The sequence below is a fragment of the Protobothrops mucrosquamatus genome, unplaced genomic scaffold, assembly GCF_001527695.2.
Source record: "Protobothrops mucrosquamatus isolate PMUCROS unplaced genomic scaffold, P.Mucros_1.0 scaffold2251, whole genome shotgun sequence".
Classification (NCBI taxonomy): domain Eukaryota; kingdom Metazoa; phylum Chordata; class Lepidosauria; order Squamata; family Viperidae; genus Protobothrops; species Protobothrops mucrosquamatus.
The window spans coordinates 105,329-133,031 of NW_015388340.1; the positions used below are offsets into that span (position 1 = coordinate 105,329).

Consider the following 27,703-nt stretch of genomic DNA (forward strand, 5'->3'; position numbering starts at 1 on the left):
GTAGTGTCCCAGATAATCCTACACACCCTGCTCAAGCAGCGCTTCTGTGCTATGTCCTGGATGGGAGGGAGGGAACTGCCAATGATCTTTTTGGCCATCCTCACCACTCTCTGCACCGCCTTCCTGTCTGAAGCAGGGTTGCTTCCAAACCAGACTGTGATGCTGTATGACAGGATGCTCTCGATCGTCCCCCTGTAGAAAGTGGTCAGGACAGGGGAAGGAAGATGTGCTTTTCTCATGCGGCGCAGAAAATGCAGGCGCTGCTGTGCCCGCTTCACCAGTGTCTCACTATTGAGCGACCAAGCCAGCCTGCTCGTTAGCTGCACACCCAGGAATTTGATGCTGGTAACCATCTCCACCGGTGAATCATTGATGCACAGAGATGTGTGGCTGTGCCTGCCTTTTCTGAAATCGACAATGATCTCTTTGGTTTTTCCGGTATTTAAAACTAGGATTGTTATAATTAAACATTACTACCTTTAATCTGGCCCTGTGTCAAAGCCTCTTTGGTTTGAGTGCACAGTGTTGGGATAGCGTCATTTTGTTTACATTTTGGGATTTTTTTGTCTACTGTATAGGTCAGAAGACATCCCTCACGCAAGAAACGGAACTTCTAGAGTCTTTGCTACAAGAAGTAGAACATCAGGTAATAGAAGCTAGTTTTGCAGACACTCAATCTTTGGGAAATGATTTTAAGATCCGATAAACAGACACGACTTATAGGTTTAAAATAACAAACTGTGCCTCTTTGATTTCACGGCAGTACAGATAGTCCTCAGCTTACAACCCCAGCGGATCCTGACATTTCCGTTGCTAAGCAAGACGGTTGTGAAGTGAGTTTTGTCCCACTTTACGACCTGTTTTGCCCCAGTTGTGAAGCAAACCGTTGCAGTTAAGTGAATCATGCAATTGTTAAGTGAACCTGTCCTCCCCCATCGGCTTTGCTTGTCAGATGCCTGGTGGGAAGCTTACGTGTGGTGATCACATGACACTGGGACTGTGCAGCTGTCATACATACATACCAGTTTGTCAAGTGCCCAAATTTTGATCACGTGACCATGGGGAAGTTAAAACAATTGTAAGTGTAAAAACCAGTCACAAGTTGCTTTTTCGGTGCCGTTGTAACGGTCCCTAAGCAAACGGTTGCCAATAAAGGAGAATATTTGTAGCTCAAGTGTTGAAGTGAGGGGTCCTTGATGCTCTCTGAGCTTGGTGGTTTTCTTGCAGACATTTCATTACCCAAACTAGGTAACATCATCAGTGCTAAGTTACCTAGCTTGGGTAATGAAATGTCTGCAAGAAAACCACCAAGCTCAGAGAGCACCGAAGACTCCTCAGACAAATGGTTGTAAGTCGAGGACTACCGTATAAAGTAAAGAGAGTTGGTCTGGGTCAGAGTAAAGTCCCCTCTAGTCTAGCATTGAATTCATTGTGATTTTTATGTGCTTTGTATTTTAACACGAATGAAGGCAAGTATATATATGTCGCCACATTACAAAAAAGAGGTGGAGACTTTGGAAAAAGTGCAGAGAAGAGCAACTAAGATAATCAAAGGCCTGGAGACTAAAACGTACGTAGAACGGCTGCAGGAATTCGGTATGGCCAGTCTAGAGAAAAGAAGGAACTAGGGGGGACACGATAGCAGCATTCCAGCATTTGAGGGGATGACACAAAGAAGAGGAGGGGGGTCAAATTATTTTCCAAAGCACCAGAGGGTAGGACGAGAAGCAATGGATGGAAACTAATCAAGGAGAGAAGCAACCTGGAATTAAGGAGAAGCTTTCTAAAAGGACAATTAACCAGTGGAATAGCTTGCCACCAGAAGTTGTAGGTGCTTCATCACTGAAGGTTTTTAAGAAGAGACTGGACAACCATTTGTCTGAAATGGTATAGGACAGGGGTAGGCAACCTTGGCTCTTTTATGACTGGTGGACTTCAACTCCCAGAATTCCTCAGCCAGCATGGCTCAGCATGGAAACCTCTCCCTTTCCCCTCAGCATGGCTGGCTCAGGAATTCTGGGAGTTGAAGTCCACGAGTCATAAAAGAGCCAAAGTGGCCTACCCCTGGTACAGGATCTCCTGCTTGAGCAGGGGGTTGGACTAGAACACCTCCAAGGTGCCTTCCAGCTCTATTCTGATTGATTGAAAATAATGTTGCAGGATCCAATCTGGGCCGGTTTGTATTTTAAGGCGGGTGTTTAACTAAGGCCTATTTCATGCTCCATTTCTTTCTTTCTTTACAGCTCCGGTCGTGCAGTAAAAGTGAACTAATCTCGAAAAGCTCCGAGATTTTAATGATGTTCCAGCAAGTGCACCGGAAACCCATGGCGTCTTTTGTCACCACTCCTGTCCCTCCAGACTTCACGAGGTACGGCTGCATTCAGCTATTTATGATGGGTCAAATTGGTTGTTTAAACCTAGATCGCTTGTTTCTCAACCTAGGCGCGTTTAAGATGTGCGGACTTCAAGCCCCAGAATTCCCCAGCCAGCCATAGTAAATAAAAGACATTTGAGCTCAAAACATGTAACCTTCTCAACTTGCCTAAGGCCTGGCATTTACGCAAAAGATGTGAGAAACACATCTTTTTCTTTTTATGGACGCACCTCTGTGATAATTAGTCACCGGAGTGAGTTTTGGAAGAGATTTGCATAGTTAGCAGTCAAGAAGAATTTACATGATTCTCTGAGGGAGATGTGCAGTTAAAAAATAGAAAATATAAACAAGTTTGTTTTTTCTTTACACTGTAAATTAATTGCATCTTCGAGTTAGAGTTGAAAATCCTTTTTAAATTAGCCATCATAAGCTTGTGTGAATGAGGCAGAGGGGGAGATACACGATATTACCTATCTCCTGTTTACAACACAGTCCTTTCAGCAGTTCCAAGAAGTTTCCACACCCATAGTACTTAAGGTAGATACTATGATAACAGAATAAAAGAGTTGGAAATGATCTTGGGGGTCTTCTAGTCCAACCTCCTGCTCAGACAGGAAACCCTATAACATTTCAGACAAATGGCTGTTCAATCTCTTCTTGAAAACCTCCAGTGATGGAGCACCCACAACTTCTGGAGGCAGGTTGTTCCACTGGTTAATTGTTCTCACTGTCAGGAAATTTCTCCTTAGTTCTAGGTTGGTTGTCTCCCTGATTAGTTTACGTCCGTTGCTTCTTCTCCTGGTTTCAGGTGCTTTGGAGAATAGGTGGAGCCCCTCTTTGTGGCATCCCCTCAAATATTGGAATACTGCTATCATGTCATCCCTAGGTATTCCTTATCAAGAAGATTCATATATTGTGAAATTAAGGCAGACTTTGAGAGTTTAGAGGGCAGAATTTAAATCCTTTTTGATTACAAACTATCGGGATCACTCTAATACAGCAGTTTTGCACTGCCTACTGAACAATCCAGTTGGTCTAGTGCAGGGGTGTCAAAATGCTGCCCCGTGGATTGGATGCGTCATGGCGAAACCGCGCCCACCCCATTGCCGGCAATGGAAAAAAAGTCAACGATATGTTGCGACAAGTCATGTGACGTTACGAGTTTGACACCCTTGCTCTAGTGGTTGAGGCACCAGGCTAGAAAACGGGATTTATGAGCTCTAGTTCCACCTTAGCCATGAAAGCTAACTGGGTGGCCTTGGGCCAGTCATTGTCTCTCAGCCCAATTCACTTCACAGGGTTTTTGTGGGAAAAATAAGAGGAGGAAAGTGTTGGATGCGTTTGCTGCTTTGTGTGATTTATAAAAATAATCTGGTAGGTACAAATAAATAAATAAGGTCTCCAGATTTTTGTATCACTGCTATGACAGTTAGAAGCTTTTAGATTTGATTGTTACCCAGGTGTATGTGATATGTATTGCATGAATACCATAGGTGTGTATTGGAGGTTGTATAATGGATTTTTTAAAAACATGTTTTGTTTATGACCATATATTTTAATAAACTATCTATTACCATCCCTTTTTAAAATCCCGTGAAGGAACTTTGAAACTTCCTGCAGTTTAATAAAGAAATGTGAAGAGGTTTTGTTTTTGTTTTTTTAAAAAAAAAACATGTTAGAAGGGTCTAATGCTTTTTCTTTTTCTCTGCAGTGAGTTAGTACCTGCTTATGATTCAACTACCTTTGTCCTGGAGAATTTTAGGTAAGAACATGACCTAATTCTGTTTAATTGTTTAGAGGAGGGTCTGCGATGACTGCCCCAGGGGTTCCAGGAAAAGAGACAACTGCTGAAAAGAGTGACACCCATATACCCTGGGAAGCCCCTGTTTGAAGTAAAATCCAAAGCATAACATGTTAAGAGCCGTGGTGGTGCAGTGTTTAGAATGCAGTATTACAGTCTAATTCTGCTGGTTGCCAGCAGTTTGATTTTGACCAGCTCAAGGTTGACTTAGCCTTCCATCATTTCGAAGTCGGTAAAATGAGGACCCAGATTGTTTGGGGCCATAGGCTGACTGCTTAGAAAGGGCTGTAAAGCACTACGAAGTAGTATATACGTCTTATTGCTATTAAGGAATGGCTTAGTCTTTATTCAAAGGCTGCTATTCTGTGTGCTAAATTCTTCTTCTTTCAACTTTCTTAATAGCACTTTACGTCAGCGAGCAGATCCAGTTTACAGCCCACCACTTCAAATTTCTGGGCTTTGCTGGAGGCTAAAAGTGTACCCAGTAAGTTTTAACTGATGTTTATTTATTTAATTGTATTTTCTTCATCATATTTAGGAACCAGCTGTCTCCTTCGCAGAGGGATTCTGGACAGTGTACAGATAAATTAAAAGTATTAAAACAGCATATAAAATTTAAATTTAAAACGAGACAAGCAATGATAAAAATTAATTAAGTAGTATTAAGAGATACATGAATAGATGTTTGTTACAATTTCTGATACATTTCAGTGCGCAAGTCCTATGACAAATGCTGATATATTGTTCAGCTTGCTGAAATTCAGGACTTCAGAATGCAGATATTTGAGTCTAATATTTTGATGAATGCAGACCAAATATGGAGCCCCAACATAAATATTAACAAACATATTGTTCCTAAAACATATAACGAACGGTTGCTGGAATTGGGTATGTCTAGTTTAACGAAGAGAAGGACGAGGGGGGACATGATAGCAGTGTTCCAGTATCTCAGGGGCTGCCCCAAAGAAGAGGGAGTCAAGCTATTCTCCAAAGCGCCTGAAGGCAGGACAAGAAGCAACGGATGGAAACTAACTAAAGAGAGAAGCAACCTAGAACTAAGGAGAAACTTCCTGACAGTTAAAACAATTAACCAGTGGAACTCCTTGCCTCCAGAAGCTGTGAATGCTGGATTTTTTTAAAGAAGAGACTGGACAGCCATTTGTCTGAAATGGTATAGGGTTTCCTGCCTGAGCAGGGGGTTGGACTAGATGACCTCCAAGGTCCCTTCCAACTTTTATTATTATTATTATTATTATTATTATTATTATTATTATTATTATTATTATATTTTAGTTTGAAACAGATGAGCACCGCGCACTATAATCAGCAACTAGCGGAGTAAAATCCGCAGGGACTCCTCATTTTACTATAGATAGGCCAAAACCCCCATTTATAATGTGCTATGTAGTATGATTTGTTCCCCTAAAAAAGCTGATTAACCTAAGTAATGTTCATTGACTATTAAAAATCAAGCCTATTATTTTTTAAATGAGTCATGTCAAGGTTGCTACTTAATATGCTTTATCACAATTCCTTCTTTTGGGGAAGCCTGCACATATTTTATGCTTGAGCCCTTTCCTATTTGGACAAATTGTTTGAAAATATAGCAAAACTAGATACAAAATAAAACAATCACTTGCATTGACAGGTTGTTTAACTTTTGTACAAGACGTCCTATTCATTGTTTTATCATATTTGAACCTTTGAGATCAGAACGTCTGTAGCTTTCTGTCGCATTCTGCTTACTAAGTGAATATCAAGCTTATTCTGCTGACTGAGAAACAGTGAACTTTGATTCATTATGGGGGGACTTTTTGTTAGATGTTCAAGCCGTCAGCACATGGTATAACAGAATAATAAAATAGCAGAATAACAGAGTTGGAAGGGACCTTGGAGGTCATCTAGTCCAACCCCCTGCTCAAGCAGGAGACCCTATACCATTTCAGATAAATGGCTGTCCAGTCTCTTCTTGAAAACCTCCAGTGATGAAGCACCCATGATTTCTGGTGGCAAGCTGTTCCACTTGTTAATTATTCTGTTAGGAAGTTTCTCCTTAATTCCAGGTTGCTTCCCTTCTTGATTAGTTTCCATCCATTGCTTCTTGTCCTGCCTTCAGGTGCTTTGTATCAGGCGACACAAGGGATATGAGTTTCAGTGAACAAGCCATTACTTTGAGTAAAAGAAAAAAGAAAAAAAAGAAAGAAAGATGCAAGGCAGTATTCAAGAGTTTACCCTTCTTAACGTTAGATCTGGTGAGCTCTGCATCTAATAAAAAATTGACTTCTGTCACCGTAGGGAGCTATAAATTGGAACTTCAAAAGCTTTTTGGATTGCTCCGGATTCATTCCTAACTTCTATTTTTTTATTTTATTTTATGAAGGATGGAAATGGAGTGGTACGTGGCTACTATTTATCAGTATTTCTTGAGCTCTCAGCTGGATTGCCAGAAACTTCCAAGTAAGAACTAATGCAAGCATCTGATATTATCTATGGCATCCATTACATGAAATGAACATTGTTCTGTGTTTATTATTTATTAAACAAATGTATATAGCCAATTCTCACATACGTTGCTCTGAGCAGCTTACAAAAATTAAAAAAATCCACCATAAAAACCATTAAAAAACAACCTTTATCTACCCTCCATTGCAGCAACAACACAATCAAATCAGTCATTTAATCAGCTCCGTCTCCATTCGTGCTCCCTGGGCCCACTGACAAAACTAAGTTTTTAGGGCCTTTCAGAAAAGCAACAAGGGTGGGGGGCCAACCGTACCTGGGGGGGGGATGATTTTCCATAAAGAAGGGACCATCAACAAAAGGCCCTTTTTTGAGGTCCTACCAGATGACAATCCCTAATTAATGTTGTGTTGGAGATACAGTTATGTTACTTTACTCTCTGAGTTTGCCTTTTATAAATCTAACTTGCTAAACTCCAGCATCTGGCTAGGAATTGTAAGAGAAAATGGAAGGATGGTGGTCATATTTCAACTGCCTGCAATGGGGAAAAAGTTCCGATACATCATGTGATGTCACAAGTTTGACATGTCTGTCCTAGAGAGTGAAAAACTTGATCTTTCCATGCTGCACTTTCACAACACAACATTTGCAGGACCACAGATTCTATCCATTATCAGCCCAGCCAATTCAATTGAACAAGGAGAATCCATTTTGGAGAGTTCTGGAAGCTAAAGTGAAGAGATACTGTTTTTCTGCTATTGCCATAGATCAGCGTTCCACTTGAGATCAGGCTAACCACCTCCTGGTTGGCCTTTCTTCCTGAGAGACTTCAAATTTTATCAAGCCATCTTTCTGTTCCCTTTTTATTGCTTACAGCTTTCTTGCTGGCACAATATTTATTTTACTATTTTATTATTACGATTGGTGTTTGTTTGTTTTCTACTATACGTAAGCCACAAGAATCTCTGGATTGCAGCGGGGTAGAAAGGCGAACAATAAATAAACACTGAAGAACGGATTTTTAGTTACATGAAAATATGGAAAGTGGCAAAAAAAAATTTCCCCTTTGAAATCATCTTCCAGATTAGAAAGGGTTCTAGTGAAACGTGAAATTGTTATTAAATTTCATGATAAATAAATAAAACTGTTACTAGAAGTTTTGAAACTTCTGGCTTTATCCTTTAGCTCTGCCTATTGTGTATTGCACAAAGATATCCTGAAACTGTGTGACTGTTAATTGCTGTCAGTTTAAAGGGAAAGTGGTGTGTGTTGTGTAAATAGTGTAGTTTGCTTTTACCAAGCAGGATATTGTGCTGAACTTGAGGTAGAGAGATATCTTAACTTTGGCAGGGAACAGAAGTCCAGCTGAGAAATTTGCCTGGCTTCCATGCATAAAAGAGGATTTTTTTTCTCCTAAAATGGTCATAAGGTCTAAAATAAAACCATGTATTGGACCTGAATGCATCTTTCCATAAGTGTAAACCAAAATCCTGGTCCTCAGCTTTATTTTTGTGAAATTTGGTTTTTATCCTGATTGCTTCAATTTTTTCAGGATAGGGTACAACTGTCAGTGAATACTTTTAAGTCTTCCAAATAATTTTCTAAGGTTGGTTATGTACTTATTTGTCTCTTCTCATTTTAAACCATTTGGTGGCATTTTAATGCCAAGGCACCACGCCATCTGCAGTGCCCTTGGCATTTCATGCACAGTCTTGCGTGGGATGGCCATGTTTCATTTTTCACTCGTTTTCTTTTTTTTGCTCTGCTTTGCTCCACAGTAGTAGTGCCTTTAATGTATTTTTCTAATCAGAGGTTTTGTATATCTTTTAAATGGTCAATAAAAATATAAATTTGGAATATGCATCCTTGAAAACACATTGTATACCAATATCTTGTAAATTTTCTAGATGAAGTGGGACGTTGGGTTGTTTTGCATGAGTCCAGTGAAAACAAATCCATTGATTTTTATTCACTGCATTCTTTTGATCAAGAGGGCCTCCATCAATTGTTAATGTGTACCTAAAATTTTGGAAAATAATGTGTTTTGCAGCCTTTAACTTTCTCATATCCTTGACTTTTGACTCATCTTTTTTTCTCAGTATTTTATACAAACTACTGCATGTAAGACAAGCTCTCCTGTCTCTTAAAGTGGAAACATATGGCTTCTGATATCTTTTTAAAATATTTGAGGTTACATTTAACTAACTTTATTAACCAGATAGTTTCTGCTTACTATAGGGTCCTTGATGTTCTCTGAGTTTGAAACCCCTCAGTTCAACCCTGACCTACAAATATTCTTTTCTGTATTTGTATCCCACTATGAACTTGCCACTCTTGTACAAAATGTGGAAAAATTTAAAACATTTGCAGTTTAATTGAAATAAAAAAAATATAAGCCAAGTCATAAAACTAGCAATATCTAGCATAATGGCAAAAATAACATAAATAGGAAACAAAAAAAAAAGTTGGACTGCTAGGTAAATATCTCTGGAATGCTCTTTTGCAAAGTTCAATTTTTAATAACCTTCTGACAGCCATCAAGACGAGGTACTAGTTTGATCTACGTAGACAGAATGTTTTGTAGCACCAGCATGTCCACGTACTACCTCTGGATTAAATTTCCACCTGTGTAATTCAGTTCTTTGGCACCATTCAGTATTATTTTCTTCTTATTTTCCTTACTAAATCTTGTTATATATACCTAAATTGATTCAAAAATTCCCTGGAGACGATATGGGAATGTAGAGGTATAATGTGTGAAGATCAAAATACTTACTGTGCCTTCCTTCCTTCCTTCCTTCCTTCCTTCCTTCCTTCCTTCCTTCCTTCCTTCCTTCCTTCCTTCCTTCCTTCCTTCCTTCCTTCCTTCCCTCCCTCCCTCCCTCCCTCCCTCCCCCTTCCCCTTCCCCTTCCCCTTCCCCTTCCAGATATGAATACCGTGTTGAGATGGTCCACCAATCCACCAATGATCCTGCAAAAAACATCATCAGAGAATTTGCATCTGATTTTGAAGTCGGGGAATGCTGGGGTTACAACAGGTTTTTCCGACTGGATCTGCTTGCCAACGAAGGCTATTTGAACAGGCAGAATGACACCGTCATATTACGGTAAGAAAGATGAAAGGGCATCGTAGTTGGGCTTCATGGCAATAGGATAGGAAACTTCTTTATGCTACATTAGGGGCTGTTGGTCTTAAATGTCTTTCTTGTGAAAATACATTGTATAGGGTTCAAACATAAGAGGGGATCTTTTCACTGGTAGCCCTTCTCTGGAATATTGTCTATAGCAGGGGTAGGCAACCTTGGCTCTTTTATGACTCATGGACTTCAACTCCCAGAATTCCTGAGCCAGCTGTGCTGAGGGGAAAGGGAGAGGTTTCCATGCTGGCTCAGGAATTCTGGGAGTTGAAGTCCACGATGTCAAAGCAAGAACATCCAATGTTACCAGATGTCAAGTCTTTACTATCTTTTCTGTGCCAGATATATATTTTTTTCTCTGGGGCATTTTAATCTTTTATTGCTCCTTTTTATTGTTTCCCTGTTACATATTTTAATTATAGTGTTTCAAGGTATACTTTTGATTGTTTTAGAACTTTGGGTGTTTTTAATTTGTTATAAGCCATCCTGGGAAAATCTGGTTTTTAAGAGTGACATATAAATGCTAAAATAAATGCCAATAAATAATTGTGTCTTGAAGTTGGTGGATCCTAAGCAAAATTAGATAATTGCTTAAATCTCTTAACAGATTTCTTACTGGGATTATTGCAGTTTAACGAATAACAGCTAGCATTTATTGTTAAAAGGAAATACAATTTTCCCAGTCGAGAAGCCAAATAAACAGGCATCAAACAAAGGGTGACATTTTAGCGTTAGCCAGTTTAATTAGCTGAATGTAGTTTAAAGCCTTAATCCCTTGGAGTAAATGAGATAGTGTAGGACAGTGATGACGAACCTTTTAGAGACCAAGTGCCCAAAACCTGGGCCCGCTTCCACCCCCTGCCCTGCCCCTGCTCCACCCCCACATCATCCCCCGCCCCGCCTACCTGTAGGGCCACTCACTGCCTCCAGGGCCTGCCACAGATTGCCCAGGTAGCCCAGCAGCACCATGGCAGCCACACCCTCTGCCCGTGCACCGCAGCATCAACTGCACGATGGGGCGTGAGGGCAGAGTCTTGTCTACACTGCCTGGCTGCCATGTCCTTGACTGCGCTGCTCCGCATGGGCCATGCTCAGGGGTGACTCCTCCAGGGGGGCTGCTGGTGAGGGGGTCGTGGGGGGAGGCGAGGCTGGGGCAGTGGCACATGTGCCCACAGAGAGGACTCCAAGTGCCGCCTCTGGCACTTGTGCCATAGGTTCGCCACCACTGGTGTAGGATAACACAACCCTTCTCTCCTAATAATGCCATCCTCTTTGGACTGGGGTAACATATACACCCTGGAGGAGCTTGGAGAGAATCCAGCTGCTGAAATGACTTGCATTTTCTTGAGGGAGCTTAGAGAAACTTTTGACATGCTTCTTCTAAAGCTTCCAGGTGCGTTCACCTACGTTCTTCCAAAAATGTCGGGATCAGTATTGGTACATTTCTCAGCTGGAAGCGGCTCAAACAAGCTATGTCCAGCAAATAAATAATCTGAAAGAGGTAAGCGGTGCTACTGCACATAGAATGTATGTGTTTATTTATTTAGCATTCTTTTTTCTTTTTTTAAAAACATTTATATAACCATTCATATATTTTATACATTTTATATAAATTGTGTGTGTCAGCCCAATCTTCTTCCCATATTTGGGCCGACAGGGTGCATAAAAAACAACACTCAAGACATTGTGTGTGTCTATATACATTTTATATATTATATTATTATATTATATTATATTATATAAATATTATTTATTATATTTAATATAAAATGGTATAATATTAATATATAATTTTATAATTATTTTTATATTTGTATTTTATATGTATTTGATAAACAGTTATACCTATTTATACTGTATATTTATAAATATGTAAAATATTTATATATTTAAAACATTTACATAGCGGCCCATCTTCTAACCAACTCTGGATGGCTCCCAATCCAAAGTTAAAGCAACATGTAAATCGTATTAAAACCCTAAAACATAAAAACGTTTAATGTTTAAAACATTAAAATACTAATCCTGCCTTTGGCCGCAGGGAGAATTAAAGCCATGCTTATTTTCCTTCTCTATGTTTTGTTGGCTTCCCAAGAACTTAATAACGGACGTCTTCCTTTTTTCTAATTTATTATGTGAAAAGGTTTAAGTTAAGATATATAGGTAGTCCTCGACTTACAACCATTTGTTTAGTGACCTCTTGAAATTACAAACTGACTGACTTACAGCCAGTCTTCGCATGTACGACCGTGGCAGCATCCCCACGGTCACAGGATCAAAATTCAAGTGCTTGGCGACCTGCAATTGACAGTTGCAGCATTCTGGGGTCACGTGATCACAATTTGCGACCTTCCCGGGGATTCTGACAACCAAGTCAATGGGGGAAGCCAGATTCGCTTAACGACCACCTGTTTTACTTAACCACCGTGATTCGCTTAACAACTGTGGCCGAAAAAGATCGTAAAAATGGATGTGACTCATTTAGCAACTGCCTTTGCTGAGCCGTGGTGTCGCAGCGGTTAGAAGGCAGTACTGCAGGCCACTTCTGCCGGCTGCCTACAGTTTGGCGGTTCGATTCTCACCACTGGCTCAAGGTTGACTCGATCTTCCGTCCTTCCGAGGTCGGTAAAATGAGGACCCAGGTTGTTGGGGGCCATAGGCTGATTCTGTAAACCGCTTAGAAAGGGCTCTAAAGCACTCTAAAGCGGTATATAAGTCTAAGTGCTATTGCTATTAGCAATGGAAATTATGGTGTCAATTGTGGTCATAAGTTGAAGATCACCTGTATCAAAGACGGACTTATCTTGCTTAATATTGAATCAGTTTTGCCCCTAAATTCTGTATATAATTTAGCCACTTTACAGATATATGCTACTCAGACACATTTTACTTATTTATATTTACCGGTATTTATATTTGGTATTTCTTAACTGCCCATCTCCCTCAGAATTCAGAATTTCCTTTCTTTCCCCCCCCCCTTTTAATTTCCCAACGTCAGTTGCTTTTACCCCTTTGTGGTTTCCCATTATTAAATCAGTCCTTTCAACTACTTTTACCTTTTTAATCATTTCCAAAATTCTAGACAAATACCTTATTCGGTATCGTCTTTACGGAGGACTCTCGTACCAGTGCTGCTCCCAGATTAGGGCACATTAGTTTGGGTTGGGTCCTGCTCTCTCTGCTCTCAGAAAGCCCATCAGCACAACTTTTCAGTGTCGTGTTTTTTCTTCTTTTTTTTACTTGTTTAAAAAAAATGAAGAGGCTGGCGATCGAGCTTTCCCGGACCCGGAAATCCCATGGCGTCTCCCCTCCAGATAGTCACCTGAGCCCACAAAGCGACGACGGCCTGGAAATGAGACCAAAGAAATCAGGACCAAACTCAGACGTGCTTCTTGAGGCTGTGGCCAGCACAGCGCCCCCCAGAGACACAAAAGAAGAAGAGGAGGAAAAAGTACAATATGAAGATTTTAATGTAAGTAGTAGTAGTAGTAGTAGTAGTAGTAGTAACAACAACAACAACAACAACAACAACAACAACAATAATAATAATAATAATAATAATAATAATAAAGTTGGAAGGGACCTTGGAGGTCATCTAGTCCAACCCCCTGCTCGGGCAGGAAACCCTATACCATTTCAGACAAATGGCTGTCCAGTCTCTTCTTAAAAACTTCCAGTGTTGGAGCATTCACCGCTTCAGGAGGCAGGTTGTTCCACTGGTTAATTGTTCTCACTGTCAAGAAGTTTCTCCTTAGTTCTAGGTTGCTTCTCTCCTTGATTAGTTTCCATCCGTTGCTTCTTGTCCTGCCTTCAGGCGCTTTGGAGAATAGCTTGACTCCCTCTTCTTTGGGGCAGCCCCTGAGATATTCGAACACTGCTATCATGTCCTCCCTCGTCCTTCTCTTCATTAGACTAGACATACCCAATTCCAGCAGCCGTTCCTTATATTCTTGCTGCCTGTTCCAATGAATTTACCGCATACTGGTGGTTCTGCTCAGTGAATGGAAAGTACAGGTAGTCCACCATTCAGCCCAGCCCTTCTGTTGCTAAGCAAGACGGTTGTTAGGTCCATCACAGCATCCCTATGGTCACATGATCAAAAATAGGGTGCTTGGGAACTGGCATGTATTTAATGATGGTTGCAGTGTTCTAGGGTCACATGATCGCCATTTGCAACTTTCCCTGATGAACCAAGTCAATAGAGCAGGGGTTCTTCAAACTTGGCCCCTTCATGACTTGTGGACTTCAACTCCCAGAATTCCTCAGCCTGCATGCGGGAACTATGCCCCCCTTGATGACTTGTGGACTTCAACTCCCAGAATTCCTCAGCCAGCATGGGGGAACTATGGCCCCTTCATGACTTGTGGACTTCAACTCCCAGAATTCCTCAGCCAGCATGGGGGAACTATGGCTCCTTCATGACTTGTGGACTTCAACTCCCAGAATTCCTCAGCCAGCGTGCCTGGCTGAGGAATTCTGGGAGTTGAAGTCCACAAGTGAAAAGGGCCAAGTTTGAAGACCCCTGCAATAGAGGAGGCTGGATTTCCTTCACCACTGCAGTGATTCACTTATTAACAACCGTGGGGGGTTGTTAACAGTCACCTTGCTTAGCAACGGAAATCCTGGTCCCAGGATTGTGCTCATAAGTTGAGGGACTGCCTAAAGTTGTTAAAGACTACTTACGACTTGAGAAAAGGATCAGTAATGCTACATTTCATTGCTTTCCCTTCTTTTCCCCTGACCCTCATATCAGCAAGGGAAATACAGATAGTCCTCGACTGACAGCCGTAACTGAGCCCAACATTTCTGTGGCTAAATGAGACAGTTCAGTGAATTTTGCCCCATTTTACGACCTTTCTTGCCACAGCTAAGTGAATCACTGCCGTTGTTAAATTGGTGACACGGTTAAACTGAATCTCGCTTCCCCCATTGACTTTGTTTGCCAGAAGGTCACAAAAGGGGATCACATGATCCCAGAACACTGCAACTGTCATAAATACGAGTCAGTTGCCAGGCGTCTCAGTTTTGATCACACGACCGTGGGGATGCATCAATGGTCGTAAGTGTGAAAAACAGTCACAATCACTTTTTTTCCAGTGCTGTTGTAACTTTGAACAGTACAGAGAAGAGCAACAAAGATGATCAGGGGACTGGAGGCTAAAACATATGAGGAACGGTTGCTGGAATTGGGAATGTCTAGTTTAACGAAGAGAAGGACGAGGGGGGACATGATAGCCGTGTTCCAGTATCTCAGGGGCTCCGTCAAAGAAGAGGGAGTCAAGCTATTCTCCAAAGCGCCTGAAGGCAGGAGAAGAAGCAACAGATGGAAACTAATCAAGGAGAGAAGCAACCTAGAACTAAGGAGAAACTTCCTGACCGTGGGAACAATTAACCAGTGGAACAACCTGCCTCCAGAAGCGGTGAATGCTCCAACACTGGAAGTTTTTAAGAAGAGACTGGACAGCCATTTGTCCGAAATGGTATATAGGGTTTCCTGCCTGAGCAGGGGGTTGGACTTGATGACCTCCAAGGTCCCTTCCAACTTTTTTTTATTTATTATTATTATTATTATTATTATTATTATTATTATTATTATTATTATTATTATTATTATTATTATTATTATTATTATTATCTTTAAACAATTCAGTGGGCTTTTTCATCCTCGAATCACGGGTGCTTTTGCAGCTCAAACTGGGTTCTATTTTAACTGGACAGCCATTTGTCTGAAATGGTATAGGGTTTCCTGCCTGAGCAGGGGGTTGGACTAGATGACCTCCAAGGTCCCTTCCAACTTTATTGTTGTTGTTGTTGTTGTTATTATTATTATTATTATTATTATTATTATTATTATTATTATTATTATTATTATTATTATTATTATTATTATTATTATTATCTGTTGAAAGTCGAGGACTCCCTGTAATTCATCTCCTTGGCTTTATAAACAGGGGATTTGAAGTGTACGCAGGGAAGCTTCTGTGCTCCTGATTTTTCAGAGTCGTGCTTTTCTTTCTAATCAGCTGTTTGTGAGAATCGCTGCTTCCTTTACCACCGTTACTCTGAGTAAGCCTTTTGTTCACCAAATCCGCTCCGAATTGCAGCACGAGCTCTCCGACGGAGATTTGGACGTTGACTTCGTTGGCCAAGAGGAGGCAAACCATTTGGACGGCAGCAGTTCCTCCGTGAGCTCAACCGCCACCAGCAACACAGAGGAAAACGACATAGATGAAGAGACCATGTAAGTCACGGCAGGGATTTCCTTTCCCTGCCTCTGTTGACATGTGATGCCTTCTCACGTCCCTGAGTGTGTGTGTGTGTGTGTGTGTGTGTGTGTGTGTGTGTGTGAGAAATATCCCCAGCTCTTCACCGATGTTCCAAAAATGTCACCGGGAAGGCTTAAATGTTCGTATAAGCCTAAAGCCGAGATTTTTCACATCCACTCAGCTTGGTGAGACTTCCTGTGCGTAGGATTAGACTGCAACTAATCCATATATTTAAGCTGCGTTGGGAAGCACTTTCATTGTAAACCTGGCAATCAGATTGGAAGGCTGGAGATGTTTTATAGATAAATTCGTAGAATTTAATGGATGAAAAGGACCTTCTAAATAAAAGGGATCGATGAATATTCCCTCCAGAAATTGGGGTTAACTCTCAGAATAGCAGAGTTAGAACCCCCTGCTCAAGCAGGAGACCCTATACCAGACATGTCAAACACAAGACCCAGGGGCTGGATGCGGCCCGCGAAGTAGTTGCATGTGGCCCGCGAAGCCATCCTGGAAACTGAGGGAATGGCCCCCGCTGCTTTGGCCCTGGCCCAGGCCGGCCGGGAGCCAATGTACAATTTTGTGGTGGCCATCTATGCTGAAGCGCATTCAGTCTTAGCTCCACAAGGACGTCTAGAAACAGCGAGGAACCAGCCCCTGCCGCGTCAGCCCCACCCCCTGGGTGCATGCTGGGGAGGGGTCACTCTTTGTGAGGCATGAAGAAATGCACCATGCCTTGGCACTTGCCCCGGTCTCACCCCCTTCTGCCAGAGACCCTCAGATCTCTCCCACTCCTGCCCAGGCCCCCACAGGCCCCCTTGACGCGAACGATGTAGAGCTGGCCACGCCCACCCAGTAGGCCACACCCACTCCATCCACACCCACCCTGTAGGCCGCACCCACCCTGCCCCCCCCGCCCCCCCAGGGCAACCGCAATGCTGATGCGGCCCTCAATGAAATTGAGTTTGACACCCCTGCCCTATACCATTTCAGACAAATGGCTGTCCACTCTTTTCTTAAAAACCTCCAGTGCTGGAGCACCCACAATTTAATGGAGGCAAGTCGTCATACCTCTAGTGGTGGCGCAGGGGTGATGGGATGGGGGGGCCAAGAGTACCTAGGCTGTAGAGCAGAGGTCCCCAATCTTTTTGACACCAGGGACCGGTTTCCAGAAAAGACCATTTTTCCACAGACTTGATGGGGGAAGGATGGTTTCACATGCTACCTAGATCCCGTGCATGGACAGATATAGCTTTGTTCACTTCCACAGCCCAGTTCCTAACAGGCCGCAGACTGGTACCGGTCCACAGCCCGGGGATTGGGGACCCCTGCTTTAGAGGGTCAAACTTTAGTTGAACTATTTTTGTCTCCTCTGAGAGTTTCTCTTTTTGTTTTTTTGTTGAATTTATAAAAGTGCAGGCAGGTAGCCCTCGACTTACAACCATTATTACAAGGGCACTGAAAAAAGTGACATTGTAACATTCCCATGGTCAAGCAATCCAAATTCGGGCACTTGGCAACTGGAATGTATTTATGACCGTTGCACTGTCCAGTGGTCATATGATCACTTTGTAACCTCCCAGCTGGCTTCTGCCAAGCAGAGTCCATGGGGGAAACCAGATCCACTTAACAACTGCAATGATTCTCTTAACAGCTGTGGCAAAAAAAAAAACTTGTAAAATGGGGCACAACTCGCTTAACTGCCTCGCTTAGCAATGGAAATTTTGGGCTCAATTGTGGTCGTAAGTCGAGGACTATCTGTATTCTAAAAGGGGATCTCGGATCATCTAATCCAGTAGTTCTTAACCTTTTTGAAAGAATCGCCCCCTTGAGCCAATGAGGAAGTTGTCATCGCCCCTTCCCCCAACATAACCTCTCAATCACAACATAGAAAATAATTCTTCAATTTATGCAAACGCTTTTTTTGTTTTCTTTAAAATTGTCATCAGGACATATCGATGCAAATAATTTATTTCCAGTCTTTTTCCCATATCTCAACTGTTTGAAAAATTTTGGTGCCACCCGTCACTTTATTCCCAAACTTCGTGATACGTGTATTTCATTATTATCTTATTTATTCAAGACACTTAAATGTAATGACCACTGAAAACAAAATTCAACTGCAAAAAAGTGAAATGCCCGAAAAGAAAAACAGTAACATTTAATGATTGAATTACAAGTGAAATTTAAGACGCAAAAAGGAATATAAAAAGGGTAGAGGCTGCTGCGCAACGCGCATGAAGATAAGCGATGCGTATTCACATATGTACGGCATTCTGTACTGAAGCTAGCTGGAGGAACATTTGAAAACACAATTCAATCCACTAATAGCGAGCGATCTGATGTTTTTGTACGACAGATATGCAGCGATTCACTGTACGAAAAAGTCTCAAAAGTGTCCCCCAAACCTCTCGCTCCATCGCCCCCATATCGCCCCCTTTTTGTTCCTTCGCCCCCGCGTCGCCCCTTTTTGTTCCATCGCCCCCCTGAAAAACGAAATCGCCCCCTGGGGGGCGATATCGCCCAGGTTAAGAACCACTGATCTAATCTAACTAACCTTACTTCAGATATAAAAATCCACCACTTTAGGAGCGCCTTAAGTAGCTCTCTGGGATCTGTACTTTGTCATTTCCCCTCTGAAACGGCCCAGTTGATTCCATTACCACAGGTCACTGTTTTTCTACATGGTGTTGCAGCTGCCCCTAGGTGCAGATGAACTCAGGATTTTATCCTGCTACAGTGAAATTGTAATTTCGGCGCAATTCAGAATTTCTGTGCAATTCAGAACTCTTCAAACGGTATTTGTAGAATGAACGTTTTCTCAAACCTGGCGCTTAGCAGGAACTTTGTGACCTTTACTTTGCCCTCAAGGTCTGGAGAGAACGATGTGGAATACACTCACAACATGGAACTGGAGGAAGGAGACCTGGTAGAAGAAGCTACATCTGCCCCAGCAGGGGCCTCAGGTATACGTAGAGAAAAGGCTTTTTTTATAATGGCATTTCTGTGGAAAGCATCCCTTCTTTCTTTCTCCACCTCAGAAGCCACGTGGAGTTGGGGATTCTGTAGGATTTTCTATTTTTGGAACTGCTGCATCACATATCATGTGTAGAGATTATTTAATGTAGGGCAGTCATCCCATTAGCTCAAATTCAAAGGAGGCTTGCAGCTGGGATTAAAAAAAACCCATATCGGTATAATACTAGCTGTGAGATTACTATTGGGGAAGGCTGTCAGAGAAAGTTGAGTTTTTGAGAGGTAATAACAATAATGATAATAATAAAGTTGGAAGGGACCTTGGAGGTCATCTAGTCCAACCCCCTGCTCAGGCAGGAAAACTATACCATTTCAGACAAATGGCTGTCCAGTTTCTTCTTAAAAACTTCCAGTGTTGGAGCATTCACCGCTTCTGGAGGCAAGGAGTTCCACTGGTTAATTGTTCTAACTGTCAGGAAGTTTCTCCTTAGTTCTAGGTTGCTTCTCTCCTTGCTTAGTTTCCACCCATTGCTTTTTGTCCTGCCCTCAGGAGCTTTGGACAATATCTTGACTCCCTCTTCTTTGTGGCAGCCCCTGAGATATTGGAACACTGCTATCATATCCCCCCTCGTCCTTCTCTTCATTTGCCATACTGCAGGGAAAAGACTGTTCCTGGGCATTTGTGTCTTTTTAACGTAGGAAGCTTTAATGCCTTCTTTTAAAACTTCTGAAGTTCTTCTGATGTACATTGTTTAGATAGTAGATACAGAAGAATTTAAATACATCTGTCTTTTGCATGGTTGATTTGAATGTAATTCAGAAACAGATTCTTCATACAGGTAGTCCTTGACTTCCGACCACAATTGAGCCCAAAATTCATGTTGCTAAGTGAGAAATTTGTTAAGTGAATTTTGCCCCACTTTATGAGCTTTCTTGCCACAGCTGTTAAGTGAATCACTGCAGTTGTTAAGTTAGTAACCTGGTTGTTAAATGAATCTGGCTTCCCCCATTGACTTTGCTTGTCGGAAGGTTGCAAAAGGGGATCACATAATCCCGGGACACTTGCAACCGTCATAAATATGAGTCAGTGGTCAAGCATCCGAATGTAAATCACATGACCCTGGGGATGCTGCAACAGTCATAAGTGTGAAAATGGGTATAAGTCACTTTTTTCAGTTGTAACTTTGAATGGTCACAAAACAAACTGTTGTAACTCGAGGACTACCTGTATTTGATGAGATTTTTTTTAATAATTGGAAAAGCATTGTTTTTAAACAAGCACTGCAAGGCTAGTAAAATTATGCTGAAAATGTGGATATCTGGGACAGATCTGCCAGGTATATTATGGGCAGTAGGGAACAGCATCTGTATTTTCATATTACAGTTCTGTTTATAACTGTCAAAATCCTATTGTGACTTAGATAACAATCACTGGTATATGGCAGGCAAATTATACCTTTGACAGAATTTCTTCCGAGCCGAGAAATTAATTTATATTTAGCTGATTAATACCACCTCCTTTACAACAGCAGAAATGGAGACATGATGTCTCAGAGCAAAATGACTGAATGCATTATTTAGGATTTTTTTCCCTTTTTAAATGTTTGATGTTGGTGAACTGCTCAGTTAACAGTCTCTGTAGCCCACTCATTTAAAAGGATCTCTCATTCTGTTCCTTTCTTGTTCTTAATCACCTGTTTTTAAGGAGCTTTAAAATGGGAATTTGACTTCCCAGTTAAATTAATCCCTTATTAAATTAATTCTAGACTACTTATCAACAGGGGTAGTATGCTACCCAACGTTTCTTCTTCCTTTTTAAAGAGAGCTCATAATAGGAAAGCCAAGAGACCTAACTAGCAATTTAAATAGTTTCATAATGTAAACAATAATACTTTCATTGTTTAAAGTGTTTTTAGTGATTGTTGGCCTGTGGTTGATTTTGTATTGGTTCTGAATTTTTAACTTTGCTCCAGGATCCTCCTCATTCCTTCATATCTGCAGTTCCATTTCTTAACATTGTTTAATAACAAAATAACAGAGTTGGAAAGGACCTTGAAGGTCATCTAGTCCAACCCCCTGCTCAGGCAGGAAGCCCTATACCATTTCAGACAAATGGCTGTCCAGTCTCTTCTTAAAAACATCCAGTGTTGGAGCATCCACAACTTCTGGAGACAAGACGGTTTGATAGTTTGGTTTCAACTATTCACTGATTGATATAGATTTCTTGATATCTTTATTTTTAAAAATAATTAAATCAGTCATGCATCAACAGGGAAAGGGTTCATGTCTTTTCATTCCTGTGATGGCACATATCTCCTATTTAGCACCATTTGAAGGTCTATCCATATCTAGCACCCCTGTTTTGGATTGCTAGAAAATCAAATAAACCAATCATTTTATATTTTTAATAGATTCTACTCCCTTTTCTTCAGTTTCTAAATGTATAAAGAAACGAATATTCGCTATCCTGCATTTCTATCGTACCACGATTTTGAGACCACGTGAGGCTATTTTGGTGGGGGGAATGTTATATTTCTCCACAAAATAGCTTAATATGCTCATTTTCTTATTTCTCTATGGGTCTGTTTAGGTACACGTTTGTTAGTGTTCACAGTTGATTTCACTATTAGAGGCAATGCTAATAAGATTGTCCAACTGCATCCAGTTTTGGTGACCACGATGTAAAAAAGATGTTGAGACTCTAGAAAGAGTGCAGAGAAGAGCAACAAAGATGATTTTAGGGGACTGGAGGCTAAAACATATAAAGAACGGCTGCTGGAATTGGGTATGTCTAGTTTAATGAAGAGAAGGACGAGGGGGGACATGATAGCAGGGTTCCAGTATCTCAGGGGCTGCCACAAAGAAGAGGGAGTCAAGCTATTCTCCAAAACACCTGAAGGCAGGACAAGAAGCAATGGATGGAAACTAATCAAGGAGAGAAGCAACCTAGAACTAAGGAGAAACTTCCTGACAGTGGGAACAATTAACCAGTGGAACAACCTGCCTCCAGAAGCGGTGAATGCTCCAACACTGAAAGTTTTTAAGAAGAGACTGGATAGCCATTTATCTGAAATGGTATAGGGTTTCCTGCCTGAGCAGGGGGTTGGACTAGATGACCTCCAAGGTCCCTTCCAACTTTTTTATTATTATTATTATTATTATTATTATTATTATTATTATTATTATTATTATTATTATTATTATTATTATTATTATGGATCATCGCACAGTCAGCCAGATGTTCAGACTGGATTTGGCATTTATTATTATTATTATTATTATTATTATTATTATTATTATTATTATTATTATTATTATTATTATTATTATTATTATTAACTAGCTGACATCTAAGAATTACTGAGTGCCTAAAATTGTTGCAAACTACTCATTTTTTCTTCTTCTTCTTCTTCTTCTTCTTCTTCTTCTTCTTCTTCTTCTTCTTCTTCTCCTTCTCCTCCTCCTCCTCCTCCTCCTCCTCCTCCAGGTGGGAGCCATGCATACCGCACAACAGCCAGCCACTTGTCAAAGCGAGGAAATGCACTCACTTCTGCCAGTAGCAGCTTGCTTGATATAGATCCCTTAATATTAATCCATTTGCTGGACCTGAAGGACAGAAATGGGATGGAAAACCTGTGGGGTCTACAGCCACGCCCACCCACCTCACTTTTGCAGAACAGAGGTGAGTCGGGGACATGAGGGGACAGAAAGCTTTGTGAAGAAGCCTTCCATCTTTTCTGGGGAGATACTAAAAATGAATTTCTCACTTGGGGAATCTCCCTCAAAAGAGCTACTTATTCTTGGCGACTATTCTTAAGGTACGATTCCTGATAGTGTTTTAAGTCGATGAAGATAAAGTCTCCCACTAAAATTAGGGAGAGTCTAAAGATACTAAGAGTATGCTTTAGAAAGCCGAACCATTTAAACTTCCACAGACAATGAATACATCGATATGGTGTCGTTTTGTGCTTCAGGGCCTTGAGAAAAGAAGGAATTACAGGTAGTGCTCGACTTAACGACCACAATTGACCCCAAAATTTATGTTGCTAAACAAGACAGTTGTTTAGTGAATCACTGCAGCTGTTAAGCGAGTAACATGATTGTTAAGTAAATCTGATTTCTCCATTGACTTTGCTTGTCAGAAGGTCACAAAAGGGGATCACATGATCCCGGGGACCATCCTAATTATGAGCCAGTTGCCAAGCGTCTGAATTTTGTTCATGTGATCCTGGAGATGCTGCAATGGTTGTAAGTGTGAAAACAGTCATAAGTCACTTTTCAGTACCGTTATAACTTTGAACGGTCATTAAAAGAACTGTTGTAAGTCGAGGACTATTTGTATAATTAAAACTGTAGTAATTTGTAAATAACAGGCAGAAACAATATTAAATATTCGGTGTCCTATGGTACCTGTAAATGGATATCCTACATCAGGGGTGTCAAACTCAATTTCATTTGAGGGCCGCATCAGCATTGCGGTTGCCCTCGGGGGGGGCGGGGTGGGTGGATGTGGCCAGGGTGGGTGCGACCTACTGGGTGGGCGTGGATAGAGTGGGTGTGGCCTACTGGGTGGGCGTGGCCAGCTCTACATCGTTCACGTCAAGGGTGCCTGTGGGGGCCTGGGCAGGAGTGGGACAGATCTGAGGGTCTCTGGCAGAAGGGGGTGGGACCGGGGCAAGCGCCAAGGCATGGTCCATTTCTTCATTCCCCACAAAGGGGGACCCCTCCCCAGCATGCACCCAGGGGGCGGGGCCGACGTGGCAGGGGCTGGTTCCTCGCTGTTTCCAGACGGCCTTGTGGAGCTAAGACTGAATACGTTTCAGCATAGATGGCCACCACAAAATTGTACATTGGCTCCCGGCCGACGTGGGCCAGGGCCAAGGCAGCGGGGGCCGTTCCCTCACTGTTTCCAGGATGGCTTCGCAGGCCACATGAAACCACTTCGCGGGCCGTATCCGGCCCCTGGGCCTTGTGTTTGACATGTCTGTCCTACATGCTAAAAAAATATAAACAAGATTCATTCATTTCTTCATTCATTCATTCATTCACTCTTCATTCATTCATTCAGTTAATTTCTGTAGCCATCCATCTCAGTCAATGACTCTAGACAGCTTACAATTTTATATATATATAAATGCTATTTATATATATATAGCATTCAAAACTAAAAACATTTTAAAACAATAAAAAATAGAAACAAATTAAATATACCTGAAATACTTGGCCAGTTAGCAATAACAGCTGGTGGTTATATCAAGATGGAATATGTTTTTAAAGTCTCATCTGTAATTTAACAGTAAGATAATGAGAATTTGGAAAGCAACACTCGAGAAAGCAATCAGTACAAATATTGAGAGAGTGCCTGTCCTATTGAGAGAGCTTGAAGACATAGGCTGGCAATGTGATAGCCACGGGCACCAGGATGTGTATTACATTTGCTCAATAGCATATGTAGGATTCAGAAACTAAACAAAAGCAAATTTAGATCTTTATAAAAAAAATAACAACTGTCATTTTGGCAACGTCACCATAGAGATTCTGTACATCCTTGCGTGGAGTTGTTAGCTTAGCAACATTTTTACTTTTGATTTTAATGAGCTTGACTGAGACATAAATTGTGCCTTCAAAGGTTGTTGCTTCTTGTTCTTAGGAAAGAGCAGGGAACGTGTAGGTCAGACATGTCAAACACAAGGCCCAGGGGCCGGATGCGGCCCGTGAAGTGGTTTCATGTGGCCCGCGAAGCCATCCTGGAAACAGTGAGGGAACGGCCCCCGCTGCTTTGACCCTGGCCCAGGCCGGCCGGGAGCCAATGTACAATTTTGTGGTGGCCATCTATGCTGAAACGCATCCAGTCTTAGCTCCACAAGGCCGTCCGGAAACAGCGAGGAACCAGCCCCTGCCGCGTCTGCCCCGCCCCCTGGGTGCCTGCTGGGGAGGGGTCACTCTTTGTGAGGAATGAAGAAATGGACCATGCCTTGGCGCTTGCCCCGGTCCCACCCCCTTCTGCCAGAGACCCTCAGATCTGTCCCACTCCTGCCCAGGCCCCCACAGGCACCCTTGACACAAATGATGTAGAGCTGGCCGTGCCCACCCAGTAGGCCACATCCACTCCCTCCACGCCCACCCAGTAGGCTGCGCCCACCCTGGCCACACCCACCCGGCCCCTGAAGGGCAACCGCAATGCTGATGCGGCCCTCAATGAAATTGAGTTTGATACCCCTGGTGTAGGTCATTGCTAGCCTTTCTCCCTCAGTTTTTTATGTTCTCCTTCTGGCTTTGTCTTCTCCTCCCCCTCCCCCTCCCCTTTTTGTTTTTCCTCCTCCTCCTCCTCCTGCTTTGGGTGTCAAAGAAGATACAAAGTTCTGGTTCTTGCTCTGCTGGCAGCCTCAATCCTTGTTAATTGATGTTGTAGTGCGTCTTCGATGATGTCTCTCCATCTTCTTTGATTGCCTTTTTCTGTGCGTTGTGGAAGCACGATTTAATTATATATCTCGTGTATTAAGTACAGACCCTCTGCCTTCTTTGTTTTGACCCCTTTGCCATTTCCTTGTTTGTTTGTTTTGTTTATTGAATTTATTTGCCGCCCATTTTGTAGCAAATGTAAGGACCCACTTCAATCCCACATCTTAAGAAAGCAGAACTCTTGGAAACGGTTTCTTCCAACAGGGACTTTTATTAAGAGAAATTGATAGCAGGCATGATAGACAGGATCTGAGGGATTCCCTTACAATTTGAATATTTAATATTTAAATACAGTTTATTTAAAGTGTCCCTAAGCAGCCCCACCCCACCCCGGGGCGATTCAAATCGGCAGATTTCTAAGTGTTAACTCCAGGAAAGATAACATCAATCCGACTGAGTTGGCACGATCATTCAACATCTCCTCACACAGATCCCGGCTCGCTGGCGGGTAAGGAGGAGATGTTCAGAGGGGCATAGGATGAAAGGCAAATGGCTATATCAGTGATGGCGAACCTTTTAGAGACCGAGTGCCCAAAAACTGGCCCCGCCCCCGCTCCACCCCCTGCCCTGCCTCCACCCCGCCTGCCCGCAGGGCCACTCACCGCCTCCAGGGCCCGCCGCAGATCGCCCAGCAGCGCCATGGCGGCCACCCCCTCTGCCCGCGCCCCACAGCATCAACTGTGCGCGATGGGGCATGAGGGCAGAGTCTTGTCTACGCTGCCTGGCTTCCATGTCCTCGGCTGCACTGCTCCGCGTGGGCCACGCTCGGGGGTGACTCTCCTCCAGGGGGGCTGCTGGTGAGGGGGTTGTGGGGGGAGGCAAGGCTGGGGCAACGGCACGTGTGCCCACAAAGAGGGCTCCAAGTGCCGCCTCTGGCACCCGTGCCTTAGGTTTGCCACCACTGGGCTATATTGTTATGGTTAGAAGATCCGAAGCAAATCAACAAAAGGTTACTTTGTAGTGCAGTGGTTCTCAACCTTTTTAATGCCGCGACCCCAACCGGTCGTAAGTCGAGGACTAAACCGGTCGTATGTCGAGGACTAAACCTGTCGTAAGTCAAGGACTACTCAACCGGTCGTAAGTCGAGGACTTTCCCTGCCCGGGAGTGCCGCACATGCGTGGTTCCGCCCCCTGCGCCGGCCGAGGCGTAGCTGGCAAGCGGCAGAGACGGAGCAGGCCGACCACCAGCTGGCCCAGCCCAAGGGAGGTAAGGCACCTGCCGGAAAAGGGAAAAAAAATGGCGGACAAAAAAATGGCGGACAAAAAAAAATGGCGGACAGTCTTGCTTGGCGACCCCCATGAAATGGTCGATCGACCCCAAATGGGGTCCCGACCCACAGGTTGAGAACCACTGTTGTAGTGAATAGAGGAAGTGAAAGTAATAAAAAAACCCATGCATACCTCCCCTCCCCCTTAATATGACGGCATCCAGGAGAGGGTAAGAATTGGTTTTATATCAGAGAAGATAGATAGAAACGAAATATAACTGGATTCTGACAGCAAATGACTTTTATTCTGCTCTCTTGGTGTCAGACTATATGCAGCTCCCAGCCCCTAAAAGCTCTGTGCTCCTGTAACTCCATCAGACCTTTGTTTCTAGTTTTACCCATGCCAGAAATGGGAGGGAGGGTGGAGGAGAGGAGGAAGAGCCAGAAATAGGGCTCTTTATACAGTACAAATTGAATAGATCTTCTCCTTCCCTGTGATATTTTCAGAATCTTCCACAGTAAACTGCGTGTCACTTCGCATAGAAAAGACTCAGCTGCCTGACCTTTTCTCAGTAACGTTTCTATTTCTTTAATAAAGGTCTGTGCCTAACGGGAAGCGTGAAAAATTAGCTAAAGCAAACACTCTGGTTATGTTAATTTTTACGTAATTTATTGCAGATTTGTGCTCCAGAGAGAGGCCTTTACGTTCGGTGGAAAAATTCCATCTAGTTTTGGTCCATTACTGAAATGCTATTGCGGTAAAAATGATATTTTAGATAATGGGGCTATGCGCCATTTGGATATACTGCAAGGTAGCTGCATATTATTACAGTCCGACATTATAATCTCTAGTGAGCCATTTCAAATTTGATTTTCTTTTAGGGGAGTATTTGTTGCCATAAATGAGCTTTTCTCCCTTTGGAGCCTCCCAAAGTCATAGCAGTTAGTGGAACTGCGGTCCGCCTGTCCTTACATTCCTGCAGTCCTCCCATCATCCTTTGCCTAACTCAGGGGTCTTC

The 27,703-nt window shown here is 42.5% G+C and overlaps 1 protein-coding gene across 1 annotated transcript in view; it reads left to right on the plus strand.

Moving 5' to 3' along the window:
- LOC107295180 (E3 ubiquitin-protein ligase TRIM37) overlaps window positions 1-27,703 on the plus strand; it is a 54,359-nt gene that overhangs the window by 6,976 nt on the left and 19,680 nt on the right. Inside the window, exons 4-14 of the mRNA XM_029285784.1 lie at window positions 579-646; window positions 2,244-2,368; window positions 4,086-4,136; window positions 4,578-4,659; window positions 6,556-6,632; window positions 9,563-9,742; window positions 11,159-11,273; window positions 13,032-13,244; window positions 15,877-16,013; window positions 18,910-19,004; window positions 22,502-22,696. Of these exons, the coding sequence (XP_029141617.1) occupies window positions 579-646; window positions 2,244-2,368; window positions 4,086-4,136; window positions 4,578-4,659; window positions 6,556-6,632; window positions 9,563-9,742; window positions 11,159-11,273; window positions 13,032-13,244; window positions 15,877-16,013; window positions 18,910-19,004; window positions 22,502-22,696 (1,338 nt within the window). The remainder of the gene's footprint in view (window positions 1-578; window positions 647-2,243; window positions 2,369-4,085; window positions 4,137-4,577; window positions 4,660-6,555; window positions 6,633-9,562; window positions 9,743-11,158; window positions 11,274-13,031; window positions 13,245-15,876; window positions 16,014-18,909; window positions 19,005-22,501; window positions 22,697-27,703) is intronic.